Source organism: Anarrhichthys ocellatus, unplaced genomic scaffold, assembly GCF_004355925.1.
Source record: "Anarrhichthys ocellatus isolate YVR2014 unplaced genomic scaffold, GSC_Weel_1.0 scaffold31, whole genome shotgun sequence".
In the NCBI taxonomy this organism is placed as follows: domain Eukaryota; kingdom Metazoa; phylum Chordata; class Actinopteri; order Perciformes; family Anarhichadidae; genus Anarrhichthys; species Anarrhichthys ocellatus.
The window spans coordinates 2,330,152-2,345,731 of NW_022280061.1; the positions used below are offsets into that span (position 1 = coordinate 2,330,152).

General features: G+C 43.9%; 1 protein-coding gene across 1 annotated transcript in view; it reads left to right on the forward strand.

The window, feature by feature from the left end:
• Positions 1 to 698: 698 nt before the first annotated feature.
• The window catches only part of qtgal (queuosine-tRNA galactosyltransferase), a 22,910-nt gene continuing 8,028 nt past the window's right edge, over positions 699 to 15,580 (forward strand). The window contains exons 1-12 of the mRNA XM_031864617.1: positions 699 to 1,130; positions 1,458 to 1,574; positions 1,698 to 1,797; positions 2,400 to 2,464; positions 3,185 to 3,250; positions 3,814 to 3,909; positions 7,307 to 7,402; positions 7,903 to 8,027; positions 9,617 to 9,752; positions 9,869 to 9,937; positions 10,033 to 10,107; positions 10,976 to 14,241. Of these exons, the coding sequence (XP_031720477.1) occupies positions 1,041 to 1,130; positions 1,458 to 1,574; positions 1,698 to 1,797; positions 2,400 to 2,464; positions 3,185 to 3,250; positions 3,814 to 3,909; positions 7,307 to 7,402; positions 7,903 to 8,027; positions 9,617 to 9,752; positions 9,869 to 9,937; positions 10,033 to 10,107; positions 10,976 to 11,056 (1,116 nt within the window). The 5' untranslated portion in view covers positions 699 to 1,040 and the 3' untranslated portion in view covers positions 11,057 to 14,241. The remainder of the gene's footprint in view (positions 1,131 to 1,457; positions 1,575 to 1,697; positions 1,798 to 2,399; positions 2,465 to 3,184; positions 3,251 to 3,813; positions 3,910 to 7,306; positions 7,403 to 7,902; positions 8,028 to 9,616; positions 9,753 to 9,868; positions 9,938 to 10,032; positions 10,108 to 10,975; positions 14,242 to 15,580) is intronic.

A 15,580-nucleotide genomic window follows, 5' to 3' on the forward strand; every position in this document is an offset into this window, starting at 1 on the left:
ATAACTTGTAGTTGCTTTTACCATGTTTTTAAATGTTTAATGAAATCCATTTGTTTCTTTATTTTTAATACATTTCATTTTGTTACTTTCTTATGCTGTAAAAAGGCAGATTTACGTTTTCAATTAAATTCATTCAACAAATAGAAATGTATACTTAAGCCTGAAGGTTCATTACTGATCTTTAAAATAACAATCGTCATCAATATGACCACCTGTTCAGGTGAAATAAATCTCACAACGACTGAACAATCACCATGAGAACTGAACAAACTCCACCCGCTAATGAAGGCCATGAGAGGTGGACGAAAGCTGTGGACCTTCTGCTAAGAATTACTCATAACTGAATATTGACTATAAGACACAAATGATATGCCACATAATGGCCACATACGGTGCCAGGGACGCTTTTACGAAATGTCTGTTAAAATATACAATATTTGAAATGGGAATACTTAAATTTACTTTTTTTAAGATGTGGTTTTTTTAGATTAAACTTTTTCTTTGTAGAGAAACGTTCAAAATAGTTGTTTTTTTAACTTTACACATAGAAATAAACTAAGACAGAAAGCTGTTTTACGCACTGTCCGTGACGTCACTGTTCCTGATGATTGACAGTGAGTTACAGCGAATCCGGCGTCTGTCCGTGTTTTGCACGAGCCAATGAGCGTCCGGAACTCAATGTTTGCGGAAGTGGTGAAGCTGTTGCCCGCGCGCTGCGAGTTTGCACTACACACTAGCTACAATTGTTACTTTGCGCGTCACTAAAACGAACAGAACACCTTTCGAGAGATGACACGTGTGGACATCGATACATTTTACATCGAGAACAGTTAAAACATTTGTATTTTTCTGACATTGTTGTTAACGTGTTGCCCGCGTGGGTCACTGCTCGTCTCCAGCTGTCTTTCTCAACGTCCATTCGGTTTACTTCAATTGATTGAACATATTTCTCACATCACATACTGAATCGGATAAACGGAGGTCGGGTGTCAGCTGACGGCCGGGTCGTTGCCTTGCTGAGGTACGAACTGGAGGTCGACATGAAGCCATCGAAGCGGCTCCGCACCACAGAAGATGAGGCAGGAGGGCGGGAGGAGGAGGAGGAGGAGGAGAGGGGAGCAGTGGATGTGGTGGGTGATGGACTGACATTGATATAACGTTACTGATCTAAAGGAGGAGCAGCAGCACAGCGGCATGTTTTTGGATGTGGCCAGCCTGAATGAGACATCTTAGGTGTAAACACTGCATATTGTATCTATTGAATTCACTTGATCATTTGCACCATAATGTAAACACACTTTTCTCACAATGTATCCCAAATCATCTGTGTTGCTGCAACAGTTTAATGAACCCTGTGAACGGACTGATTGTATTGTCCTTTGTGTGTTCACGGCTGCTTGCTCGTGCATTCATTAGTTGCACTGACTGTCGAATGTCTCTGTGTTTTCTGTGCTCAGAGTATTATCGTGCCAATGTACAACGCATCCTGTTGGCTGGATGAGTGTCTGCAGGCCATATTACACCAAGACTTCACTGGAACCACGGAGCTCTCCGTCTTCGACGACGCAAGCACTGTAAGTTTGTTTGTTTGCAGATCTGTAATTTGTCTCAAAATAATGAGACCTCAGTTGAAGTCCAACCTGTGTTCGTGTGTGTGTGTGTGTGTGTGTGCGTGTGTGTGTGTGTGTGTTCTTTAGGATGACTCCAGGAGAGTGGTGGAGGGTTGGAGGGAGAGGCTGGAGGCGAGGGGCATCTCAGTTGTGATCTCCGGCCACAACTCCGCCCAACCCAGAGGAGGTTGGTAGACGTTTAGGTTGATTATCTTGTCGAACTTTGACCTCAGAAATTTGATTTTCTATCGAAGACAAACGACAGGAATTGATCAGACAGTTCTTTAGGGAAACAAATGTCCATAATATGTAACAAAACTTTGAAACGTGCCCATTTTTTATAATTCATTCTGCACAAAAGTCCGCTCACTAGCTTTTTCTCGAGCTTTCAAACGTATCTCATGTTGTTCTCCTTCATGGAGAGAGCTCATAACTCCCCACACTCTGACATCTTCCCACTAGATCCTTTACAGTTTTCTGTCGGGTGTTTACAGACAGCTGACTTTGTCTGTTTCTAGAGTTCTAAGTATCATGCTGTGAAGGCAGTTAAAGGAGGTCAAGAGCTCAAGCGTTTGCACCTCGAGTTAAGAATATATTGTCAAAAATGCTCATAATTCAGGAAGTGGCTGAGAAAGATGTGTAATGTACGTTTGCGCTCCATCAAAGTAAGATATGTGATCAGCTGTCGACCAAAGAAGGTTTTTAATTTTAGTAGTTTATGGCAACATGAAAGAAGTTCGCACACAGAGGCATATACAAATCACACATAAACATATTTTTCTTTTTCAGTGGGATATGCAAAGAATAAGGCAATAACTCAGAGCTGTGGACAATACTTGTGCTTTCAGGATGCGGTAAGTGTGTGTGTGTGTGTGTGTGTGTGTGTCAGCCAGAGCATGTTTCATTTCACCGTCCAGATGTTTTTCATAACACGCACACAGTAGTGAGTCAACACTAATTAGATCATATTGGTTTGTCCAAATATACACGCTGTACATGGAGACATTCACACAGAGCTCAGCAGCTCAGTGACTGTTTGACAGACCTGTCACAACGCGTGACTAATGAGCTGAGCGCAGCGTTTGATATATGTGGGTTTTATGTGTTTATGACCACTTGACTGGCAGCTCTGTCTTTGAAAGTGCTTTGTCAGCCACAACATCTACATTTATGATCCCTGTTCAGAACCGCTTGAGTTATATAGAGTTTATCAAAGACTCTTTTCTGATAAATGAAGAATAAAAGACTCAATAACAACAAGATTGCTTTCTCAGCAGACAGCCAACTTCTTTTATTTGTTCTCTTGCATTTGTGTACATAAGAGCTAAATGTTCATATCTGTCCTTAGCGGTATTTCTATTTCTGTGAGACCAAAAATAACCGGAGTCATACAGGATTTACGTTTGTAGTGTGTTTGTAGAACACAATCTTATACAAAACCACCAAAAACGTATTCAGAGAGACGGCGCACAGCATATTAAGTTACCCTAGTGTGTACTTGTTGTCACGTGATGCTGAATGCTCACTGTAATAAACATGTGATATGTGTTTGATTGTCATTTTCTGTGCTCCAGGATGACGTCATGTTGCCCCAAAGAGTTCGTCTGCAGTATGAGGCGTCTTTCCTCCACCCAAACTCTGCAAGTTCCCCCTCAAGTATTTGCTTACTAACTTCCTTTCCTCCTCTCCTCCCCTCCTCCCCTGCTTTTCTCCTTCACTTCTCTCACACCCCTTCCCTTTCTCACTCTCACTCTGACCATCTGACCGATCCCTCCCGAAAAAAAACATTCATGGTAGTGTGGGGTGAGCGTGTTTGTGCGCCTGCTTCCATGCAGTTGGCATGCAGAACAGTGTGAGTATCCGGTGTTGACGCTTTCTGTGGCCTGCCAGGTCAGAGGTCAGAGGTTGAGTGTGAGAGGGAAGTGAGGGAGACAGCATGGAGACAGCGGTCTTGCCGCCCTGCACAAACAGCCTGCCTCTTTCTGTTATGGCTGGAATATTTTATGAATAAAAATATGGTCCTCTGTTATGTTATTCAGTTCTGTACAACCTCCTCCTTCTTTATTTACGCTCCTCTTTACTTCTCCTGTCTCTCTTTTCTCTCACATTTCGCCTGTAAGTATCAAAAAGGATACAACTAACAGTTGCCTCAGAGTAAAATATTTGTTCATGCTCACACGGTGTTTGTGTGTTTTCATGATAGCTGATTGGCTGTAAAGTTCAGAGGGTTCCAGAGGGATCGACTGAGCGTTACACTCGCTGGATCAACGCTCTCACTCAGGGTCAGCTCGCCACACAGGTAGACACCCGCAGCTCGAAGCAGCATGTGTGTGTGTGTGTGTGTGTGTTGATGCCGTGTGTGTTTGTGCGTATGCGAGAGGTCACGTGCCAGGCAGCAACCAGGTCAGACAGAAACAGGATACGTACCTGCCGTCCCGCACTTTCCACGGAAATGTGGCGGTGGCACGGACGGAGGACGCAGCGTCGCTCCTGACCTCTCTGTCCATCCCCGTCCCACCAGAGGAAACGGGTCCCGCTGCCAGCTGTGTGCTGGGAGACGTCCATAGTGGAAACTGTTGGCGGGGGAAACAAAAGAAAGCTTCTTTTTTTTCAGTTTCAACTGCTCCCGCAATAGACGTTTTGATATGTGACGCATATTGTGTTGCATCAGTGTGTGAAAGGTCCTGTAAACAAATCCATCTCTAAGATGTAAACGCTCACCGTCACTTTCCACATTGGATTTCATAAGAAATCATTTAATGACTCAAAACAGAAAGAATGAGCTGGAGTTTCCTGCGAATTGGCAGATAACATCTGCCAATTTGCAGGAAACATTTTATCGCCTAATCAGATTTTACACACCAGAAAAAATCTAAATTGCAGTGGCTACTTACTACCAAGGTGTTATTTAGTTTATTTTTACATACTTCAACGGCTAATTATCTTACTTTCTCCATATTAAATAGTCTACTTAATCACTAAATGATAGGTGATATTTTTGTGTGACACAACTGGCAGTACTTCTATGTACAGATGGAAGTCGACTGTTGCTGTCTGAACAAAACACACTGTAACCAAGGATACAAGACAACCTGGACCCACTTTCTCTCTAACACAAACACACACACACAGTTGTGTTTTCATGGGGACATTACATTGACTCATTACCCTCACCATAACCGCTGCCAGCCTGATCCTAACCCTCATTTTATCCTTAAACCAAGTCTTCACCCTATTAATGATTTAATAGGGGGACGTGCATTTTGTCCCCAAGAAGAAGGAAAATCGCCACAACGTGACCGTGTGATCAGATGTGTGTCCCCACAAGACGGGTGAAACACGGACACACACACCGTCTGCATAACTCCTTAGCAGGCATTCCTGGATATTTATGTGATATTAAGTTTCATGGAGCATGAGAATGAGGTCATACATTGATTCTGCAGGCTTAAAGGCAGCTCGGTTCCCTTCCCATATTCTTTCTTTGCTTTATCTGCCTTCACTTGCAGTTTCTGGGTAAAGAAACAGAATCTAAATGAGTTAAACCAGAGATTTACTCGGGGTGGGGCTCTTTTAACTTGATCCAGAGGTGGACCCTGAGTGTTCATCTGTAGGACATTAGATATGGTTATCGCAAACCTTCCCTACCACTCTGACTTCTCACATCTACACCAACTTTCTCTCTCTCTCCCTCTCTCTCTCTCTCTCTCTCTCTCTCTCTCTCTGTCCCCTGGTTTCCCAGAACTCATTCTTATTCATGCTTTTGGCCACAGCTTACATCTGCAAAATGTTGCAATATTACAACAGAAGGGAGAGAAGATGTAGGTGGACATATACACACACACACACACACACATACACACTAGATTCTGTCCAGCTGTTGAACTGGCTGAATCCAGATGTTTTTCACAATTTTCTTCATCTGCAATGCATTTCAGTTATGCAGCATTTAACTTCATCCAAGAACAGTCACACACACACACACACATGCACGTGTACACAAACAGAGTGAAGCACAGTGACATAGTTGAAGGAGGAAACTGCTCAACCTCAAATGACCCTCAGATTCAAAACGCAACAACACCACTGAAGAAACCACAAGAAGGGAAGAACAAAAAGAGGCGGGGGGGGGGGGGCTGCAGTGGAGCGAATGAGTTGGGGGTAGAAAGAGTAAGACATGTAGGTGCCGTAATGTGGTCCTGGAGTATCAAAGAGAGGGAGAGGCCAAAACAAAGTCATTAGTCAAAGATCATGTGTGAAAAGGATGGAAGTGTGTGTCCTTCCCCTGCACACTTCAGGAAGCACACACTCCTGTAAGAGACCACATGCGGCGCTGCACTCTGACCTATTTTGTTTGCATGATTAGACGTTTTGATGAATTCTTCTCCATTTGACTGAAAAGACAAATAGAAAATTCCCATGAGCCGTCTGCCAAATCCTGGATGTATGTTTGCATTGAATATGAAGAGATATGAATATGATAAAACTATATTTATACTCCCAACTAATACTATGTACTTAGATGCACTGGTCCTTCTGTAGTTTCTTTTTATTCATATTTTCTGTTCCTCTCTTCAACATTTCCTGAAGAATCACACATTGACTTTTATTCAACATCAGATCAGTTGCATATGTTTCTGTTCTATTACTCCCACTACTCCACTTTAATTTAATCAAAGATTCTAAACTCATCTGCCCACTAGTGGATATTTGTTCAGAATATCTTTCCCATTTCCTGACTGTAATACAAACCTTGACCTTTCTATTGCCGTCACCAGATCTCCACTCCGTTGAACGCCTATTGGAGATATTGGACCGACATGTAGACATTTGTTTTCCACCGCCACCGTCATTAAAAGACCTAAATGCATGAATGTCTTGTGGAGGAATGATGTCCATCCCTCCAGAGTAGAGTTCAGATCATCACATGTTAACGGTACACTATGTAGCATCGTCGGTTGATGATTGTAAATGCACCACATTCAAAGTTGGCCACGCCTCTCGCTAAAGAGAGAGAGCAGCAGCAGCGGTCGAGCGAGCTAGAGAGTGAATGAAAAGAGGAAGCAGATTTATTCAAAAACAAAACTGTGAATTAGAGAAATAAAACATTATTTGCTGATTGTTTCCCAGCGGTTAGGTTTCAAAGCACAAATGAACACCGCCACACAACCCTCCAGTAAGCTGCCGCATTGGCTGATTCTTTTTTTTTGGAATGAATGCATCTGAAGGGCAGGCTGCGTGCGTGTGCGTGTGCGTGTGCGTGCGTGTGTGTGTGTGTGTGTGTGTGTGTGTGTGTGTGTGTGGGGCTCGGTCAAACTGACCCACTTATGCACACAGCAGAGGAGAGAGTCGAGGAGCAGAGGAAACACTACATGAAAACAACCTGTTGGTCGTCACATACCTCCGCTATGGGTGCACACCCTGCGCACTGTTATTTCCTGAGGGTTACACCCCCACACGGGTCCCAGAGGCGCTTTGCTGACACCCACAAACCTCCCAAACACAGGCTCAGGTGTGATCTCTCGTCTCTCTGGTTCTTCCCCGACCAAACACACACACTTTGTATATAATAGAGCAAGATGTATTTGTTTTTATTGTCCGTTCACTGTGACCCAGTATGACTGATAAATTGTAATTCCTATATTGTGTTTGTCCAAATGTTCCGTGTTATAATCTGAACTGTCCTCTCGTCTCAGGTGTACACGTCCCATGGGCCCACAGTCGTCATGCCGACATGGTTCGGCTCGAGGAGCTGGTACCTGAAGGTCGGACCGTTCGACGAGGGAGGCAAGGTGAGCGTATTCGCCCAAACTACTCCAAACGCCCTTTCAGCCTGTTTCTTGTGCCTCTCCAAATGACAGTCCACCCATCCACCCATCCTTAGTAAGCCTCCATTATTACCCATATTACCCACAATGCAATTTGACTGACGACAGCACTGTGGGGGATTCAGGTGTGCTATGCTAGTAGTGGCGGATGTAGCATTGAGCTGCTAGCCTCAAGCAGAGATGTGAGGCGGGCTGCAGAGGGCTAGCAGTTATTGCATTTTCAAACTTGTTGTCTTCAAACCCGATTGTTCAGTTTCACGCAGCTCCTTCTGCCACGTACGCAGCAGTACTCCCCGAGACAAACAGTGTTTGGACCCGCTCTCACTTCTCTTTTGTATTATGTCCTCACCTCAATGGACCCGGACACTTTCACAACATATTCAACCAAAGAACGTTCCACCCGAACTTACCTGAGCTTCAGTTGCACATATTCATCGCCACCCTTTATCTCACACTCTCTCCAGGGAGTCCCAGAGGACTTGCTCTTCTTCTACCAGAGTCTTCGTCATGGAGGGGGCGTGGCCAGGGTGGATCAGTGCCTGCTGGTGTACCGCTACCATGAGAAGGCCACCACGCACTCTGTGACAGAGTCAGTCTCGCTACACACCCCTTCCCCTGCTGCACACACACACACACACACAGTGTTGATCCTCTACATACTCACAGCAGTCTGCTGGCATCCCAGATTTTCTCAAGGCTCGATACTCTAACACACAAATATGCACACGCCTGCACACAGACGCATGTTTTTTATACCGTTAAGATTCTCAGAATATGTTGGATGTGGAATTCCAGACACTTTCCCAGCATATGAATCAGGGATTTCAACCTCTTTACTTCCCTCTGTGGAATGTTCAGTATCTCTGAGACGCTGTGGGAATCGGATCTTGTTGTGAACCATGTTCATGTGTATGTGTTGGGGTAGGGGTGTGTGTGTGTGTGTGTGTGTGTGTGTGTGTGTGTGTCTGAAGGATCTGACACTCCTGCTGCTGCCTGTGCTTCAGCAAGGTCATGTAGTGTCTGCAGGTGCGTGTGAGTTCCTCAAATGTTAAAACACACCAAAGGAGAAGGTCCTTCCTGCCTTCTCTACCACAACACCTCCCTTCCTTTCATCCCATCTTTCCTTCCGTCCGTCCTTCCTTCCTTTCTTCTGTCCGCTGCTCGTATATCTGCCCGTGTTGACGCACTCCTTCACCGATCATCCTCCTCTCTGTCTTCATCTATCATCTGTCTATTTTTGGATGCCTATTTCAAGCTCGTCTTGGCTACTTTCCACTCTCCCCCACTTCTTGTTACCCTTCCCATCCACAGCCTATACCTACTTCCTCTCTTTAGCCAAATAAAACCATCATCTTCCTTCTGTCTCTCTCTCTCACACACACACACACACATTGTCTAATTGTAGACGCTCTGTCGGTGAGGTGAGAAGTGTGTGTTTTAAAAGTCTAGATGGTGCCAAATAGTAACTGAGCAGCGAGGCTTCTCAACACAGAAAAGCTGTGTTTATAACTGTGAGCGCGTGTACCAGAGTGCATGAAAGTGTGTTAGCCTTTTGATCTGCAGGGTGTTAGGAGGATGAAGGCTTCAGTATGTGTATACAGATACAGTTCATAGTAAATCTCTGCCACATTACTGCCAGGTCTCAGAATCAAAGCCCACAGAGAATGTCTAGAAAAGCAATCTGGAGACCACCCGCGCTCAGCCACGGTGGTGGGTTTGTTTGGCATATGAGGCCCACTGTTAGACCCAGTGAGGCGCTCACATCAGCAGACGAGTGCGGAGAACCTCCTGTGAATGTGTCCATGCAATCACTCAACATGCATGTGGGGGGGGGGAAGAGGAAGAGGTTAAGAGCATGAATAGAGTGTGAAGATGCATATCTGACTGTAAGTGTGTGTGCGCGTGGCCTGTGCACAGCTGTGGATATCAGTCAAAGTGCAGGCAACAGGACGACAAGCTCATTTTACCATCCACTTGCAAAATCAGACTGTATATCAAAATGCAGTTTTCAATATGCATTTTTATTTAATGCAGCGAATGCTTTTGGAAAATGAATTCAAAGAGCAAAGTATGAAACATTGTTTTCATTTTAAAAGAAACAAACAATCTTGACAGTTTTCCTCATTTTGAAGCTGCCTTCTTCTGTGTCCATCCTCCACTCATGTCCTCTGTTTGCAGGGAAACCATTTGGAAGCTGCGGGTGGACTTCCTGCAGGAGCGAGTTCTCAGCCAATGGGAGAGCTTCACCATATGGAACGCCGGGAAACAGGGCCGGAAGCTGTATCGAAGCCTGAGCCCGACCAATCGGGAGAAGGTATGCTACCTCCAGCTATGCAGTCAGATGTGAAACACATAGAATTGGTGGAAGAAGTCTTGGTGTTGGACGTGAGTGTGCGCCAGCTTTCACCGCTTTTCTGGTTCATTTATCAGGTGAAAGCGTTCTGTGACGTCGATGAGAACAAGATCCAGAAAGGCTTTTACACATACGAGGAATCCAAGGTGAGATCAGCCACTGGCTCACTAAATACAACAGGGTTATTGTTTACAAGATATAAGCTATGATTCAAACGACTCTTTCTCTTGATATTCTCCAGCAAAGACCGAAGCCAAAAATCCCAGTTCTGCACTACAGAGACGCCTCCTCTCCCTTCATCATCTGTGTTAAACTGGTGAGCAGAAAACGTGTTTGGTGTTTCTGACCGCCTGTCCCACAGGTCTTGTAATCTAACTTAACAACATAATGATCAAGGGCGTGTGCCCTGCGCAGGACATTACACACACACACACACACACACACACACACACACACACACACACACACACACGCACACAGAGAGGGGAAATGGGTAGAGACAGCAGCCTGATCTTTGATCACATGATGTTCATACAAACATCTGATGTTTTTGCCACTCTTCAGTTTTGTACATCATGTTCATTGCTATTGCTTCGCCTTTTCTTAAGACAATGACTCTTTTTATAATCTTTAAGATAATCTCTTTTTATTCATTTGATGAATATATAAATGAATATACAATAACACACACACATCCTGCTGTTCTGGCAGCCAAATCACTAACTGCGTATTTGTCACCTAGCCAGACTCAGACGTCAAATCTAGACTGACCCCACCTACGGGGGCTACTAATTGCTCAATTATGGGAATTGGGAGAAGTAATTATTGTCGGAGGACAAGGAGACCTGGACTCAATCATTCTCCCGTTCTCTATGACACGCACACACACACACACACACACACACATATTAACACCTGGACTGAATCACACAAGTTTTTTTTTTATACCAAGTTGTCAAATAGCTTTAATCAACAATTCTTCATCATTTGAACTTTGTACATTTTCCATTGTTAAACCTCGTCTTTTGTTGGTGAGTCTGAATCTCTGAAGACAAAAGGACCTTCATTAAAAAGAGAATAACAACGGAAGTGTGTAATCATTCCTCCTAATATGCTTTTGTGTGTGTGTGTGTGTTTTTTCTCTTCCTGTTGTTTCTCTCATGTTGTTGTTGTTTCATCCGTAGGACATGACAGCAGGCGTTCTGGAGGAAAACCTCAACTCTTTGCTGCTAAAGGAAGGAACAGATTTCTACCACTTCAACTGACTGCTCAGAGTGACGGAGGCAACAAGAGGAGCTCTCCGGCTTTAACAGGCTCAGAGGAATGCACAGGAACTGAGGGAGAGGCAGGTGATAATAAAGACTGGGACAGGGTCAATGGCATTACCAAGACCAGGGAAAGAGAAAGTTATAATGTATTTTAAGTGTCAAAAGATGCGTTTTGTATGGGAAACAGTGTGAAAATTGAAAGTTCTCAAAGTTGACAGATCTGCTGATGAGGCACAACTGTACATCCCCCGCTCTGTCTCCTCTGCCTCACTTCTGAACCACAACACTGGGATAGTTATTAGTTGTTAGTGATGCGCGGATCGCAGTTATATCCATGGGCACCCTTGGTAATCTGTGGATTGGGCGGGTCAGGTCATAAACATTAACATTATTATTAATGGGGGATGTGAAATAATACATCATTAATGAGGAAAATATACAAGTATATATAAGTATGAGGAACAGCATTGATTATTTCAGAAGCTGAATGTTTGGCTTCTATGTTCCTGTGTTTCATGATATTATTACATGCATGCAAGCGTTTACAATTACTGAGAGCAGCCTCTCTAATCTTATCAGTAAATCGTTAAAGTAAACAATCGTCAATCAAATGAAATGAAATGTCCATGTGTGTGCCGGTCTCTAAATCTGAGAAAATAATTCATTGGGATGGCGGGCGGATAATTAATGCTTACACGGTGATTCGTGATTCAGATGACGCCTGGGCCAATCCACACATCTCTGTTAGTTATTGTTGTGAGATGAGACTAGAAACAGAGATGCTGGCTCCGTCCAAAGGTAACAAAACCGGCCAACCTTTACCTCTAAAACTCACAAAAAAAATAAATTATTAAAACGTCAATATTTGGGTTATATTCCAACGTATTTCTTACTCCAGGTCTTTTTGTTCATTTTTACAATCTGATTTTTGTATGAATCAAACAAACTAGATATCAAATGTTAATTAATGAGCTTTACAGGTTGTTAGAGGCTGGTCGTGTCCAGTCTTTGTACTAATATAAGCTGAACATCTCCGGCCGTAGCTCTTGATCTTCTCCTCTAATTAGAGGCTGGAAAGAGAATATCCGTATCTCCCAGAATATCAAACTATTCCTGAGAAAAGTTTGAACCTGACCTGGAGTTGAAAGAAAGAAGAAGTTTAAGGATGATTTTGTAATTGAATTACAAAGAACAGATATTACAGATATTTACATGACGATTGCCATTGTTGACCATTGGAGGAATAACATATAATTGTGTTTTCTAATCCTGTGTGGACTCAGATTGGTAACCTGTACACCGCAACTTGTGTTGAAATAAATGGAAGTTGTGTGAGCCGGCGCGTCATCACAGAAGGTTCAACTTATAAAAGGGTGGGATGCTTTATGACCAGAATCACACCGGTTTCTCAGCAGCCTTCTCTGATGCAACCATGGAAAATCAGATACACGCACACAGCTGCTACAAATGTGCAAACATGGGTACGGCACGTATTTGTTTGTGTTTCCCTGGGTCTCTTATGAAATTTAAAGAACAATAACCTCTTTAAGAGAGCACAGTTCTGATATATAAACACGCACTAAAAGTTTATTTTACCTCACAGAGTGTAGAGTTTCTTCTGCCCAAAAATAAACAGACCTTTCCCCACAAAACCTCCCGACGTGGTCGGCCTTACTGTAAATCCGTCTGCAGCAGTGTCAGTGAAAACAACTGGAGGGGGTCTTCAACTCTGCCAAAGTTTTGTTTTCACTACCTTTGTTTGTTATCATGAACTGAACATACAGTTGCACGATGGTGTGAATGCATAGAATCACTGTGCCATGTAGTCGGGCTTGAATTCATTGAGTTTGATAAATTGCAGGACTGTTTGGGTCTGATTCAGCCGGGGGGGGGGGGGGGGGGTTGAGGTGGAAATCCCCCGGCCTCTGCCACCCACAGCACAGTGCTGTGTAGGGCCTGAGAAAAATATCACATCCACTTAGCACTCAGTCTCCACCCAGACCCCTCTTCCCTCTCTGTGTTTCAAACACTTAAACAAGAAGGGAGATTCTTTAGAGCAGGGCTGCAACCGACTATATTTGATTATTCTTATGATTCGTTTCTTGATTGGTTTGTCGATTATAAAAACAGGCAAAAGTACAAAATGTTTGTTACATTTACCTTAAACCCAAAGTGACACATTCTAAAAACGCTTGTTTTGTCTCACCAACAGTCTAAAACCCAAAGATATTTAGTTTACGGTCTCAGGACAAAGGACATCTTTAGCTTGAAACGAGGGAATAATCTGTAAATCTTGAAAATTACATAAACGATAAAAATCACGTTCTACTTTTTCGTTTATAACCCCAATACCTGCTAAACGACTGGCATTCCCAAGAGCCTCGCCTCTATATGTGCTTAGTGCTATTTAACAAATGTTAGCATGCTACACACTAAAACAAGATGGTGAACATGAGAAGCATACCTCCCAAACATATACGTGTTAACGCATTGTGAGCGCGTTAGCATGCTGATGTTAGCATGCTGATGTCAGCATTTAGCTCAAAGCACTGCTTTCTTTGAACACACTTAACGCATTTATAAGCTCTGCTCAGCATGCTGGTTACTAAATATTTGAGTGAAACGGTTCTCCGTTGCCATTTACATTGAAAGTACACACAGTTATGGAGCTATAAGGTGCTTTTGGAGAAATGAGCCACTAAATGGACGCCATATATTTTATATTGTAACAAACCGAGGTGATTTGTTTAAGTGAGGCCGCGCTCTGTCTAAATACATCCTGTATTTAGCACTTGGTAGATGACCAGAGCGAGCTCTAATGGAGAATCTATGAGAGAGATTCTGAAAGAGAGTAAACAGAGCTTTACTCCGTGTTTACTCTCCGTCTCTCTGCAGACATCAGACCTGATAACACAGACACAATGACTGACCCTGACCCTGGAGCCTGCTTGCCCTCACTGGTCAAATAAACCTGCATGTGTGTAGACAGAAATACACACACACACACACACGTGCAGCTGATAAGAGAAAGAGATAAGAGTCGGGTGTGTTTGGGGGAAGAGAGCTGACAGAGGTCAGACACTGAAGGCTTTTTATTCACCTGGAACTTTACCACATTCCTCTGTTTCAACATCTCTCTCTTTATAGAAGTACTGTGTGTGTGTGTGTGTGTGTGTGTGTGTGTACGTCTGTCACAGTGTGACTGAAAAGAGAGATTGTCTGTCAACGGAATGGAGTACAATATTCATAACTATGTTTTCATTAGTGTATAATGACCTGAAAGAGTTTCCGTTGCCTTAGAATGAGACGTTTATTTCTACATAGGAAGTAGATCCTCCTCACGGAGTCCATGTTGCACCGTCGTGTTTCTGCAGTAGCCCAGAACGGACAAACCAATCACTGGCTCTAGATGGGGCCTTTCATCTTTTTTAGCTTACCTGAAGGCCACCGTAGCTCTCCGACACGCTTGTGAAACTGGGGTAACGTGAACTGCCGAGTGCAAAACCTTGGTAACGTCAGCCGCTGTCTGAAGTTTGCTGCTCTTAAAGAAAGCACGGCGAACGTCTTGGGAGATACCGTGGCGTTACCACAGTTTTGCACACGTCGGCTCACGATGCCGCACTCTTGAAATGAGAGGAGTGAGCGGAGGCGTATTCAGTCGGTTGCCATCTGCAACCTCACCGCTACCTGCCAACCTTTAAGTAGACGGGCACTAGCAACCAGTCAAACCGTTGTTCAAATGGACACGGAAGCTCACAGAACACATTTTGTTAGTGGATGGATGTTTCCCCCTGAAGACCGTTGAAAAACAGTCTGTGTTATCTGTATATTTTAGGTCTAATGTACTGGAGGTTCTGTCTGGAGTTATGAAAGTTCTTATTCAGCCTGGTTTGAATGAAAGCATCTCTCTGCTTTACGCAGTCAGCCTGAAAACTGTTTTTGTTCTCCTTTGCTCTGCTTCTGTATCTTCTGCTTCTTCTCTTTACTTTGTAAGACAGTGGGAAGTTGTCGGTGCTGTGAGCTGAATGAGTGATGTTCCTTCCGCTTTTACAACAACTGCTGCCTTTGAGCAAGGCACCCAACCTCTTTAAAGATCCAGTGCAGCTGCTCAGTAAAGATTTTTAAAAAAAGAGAGAAGTGTGCTGTGCGTGAGTAATGACTTAATAAAGGTCATGAAGATTGTAATCAGAGATAGAAGAATGTGTGTGTGTGCGTGTCCGTGAGGAAGCAGTGTGTGGACAGCCGGAGCGTTCCTCCTGTCAGGCCGCTTGAGAGGATCCAGGTGACGGCAGTGGGGGGGGGGGGTAAGAAGAGCAGGTCAGAGGCTCTGCTGCTCTGTAAATACCTCACATGGTGAAGGAGCACATGAGGTCAAACAGCACCTCAGCAGCTCAGACTTCCTCTGTTGAGGTGACGGGATTAGACTCAGGTCAGACTCCAGGTCTATGTTTTTCAATTCCAGTGACTGGATGGATGTGTGTTGATGGTAGAGTGATACAGATGAGTTGAGGGGGGGGGGGG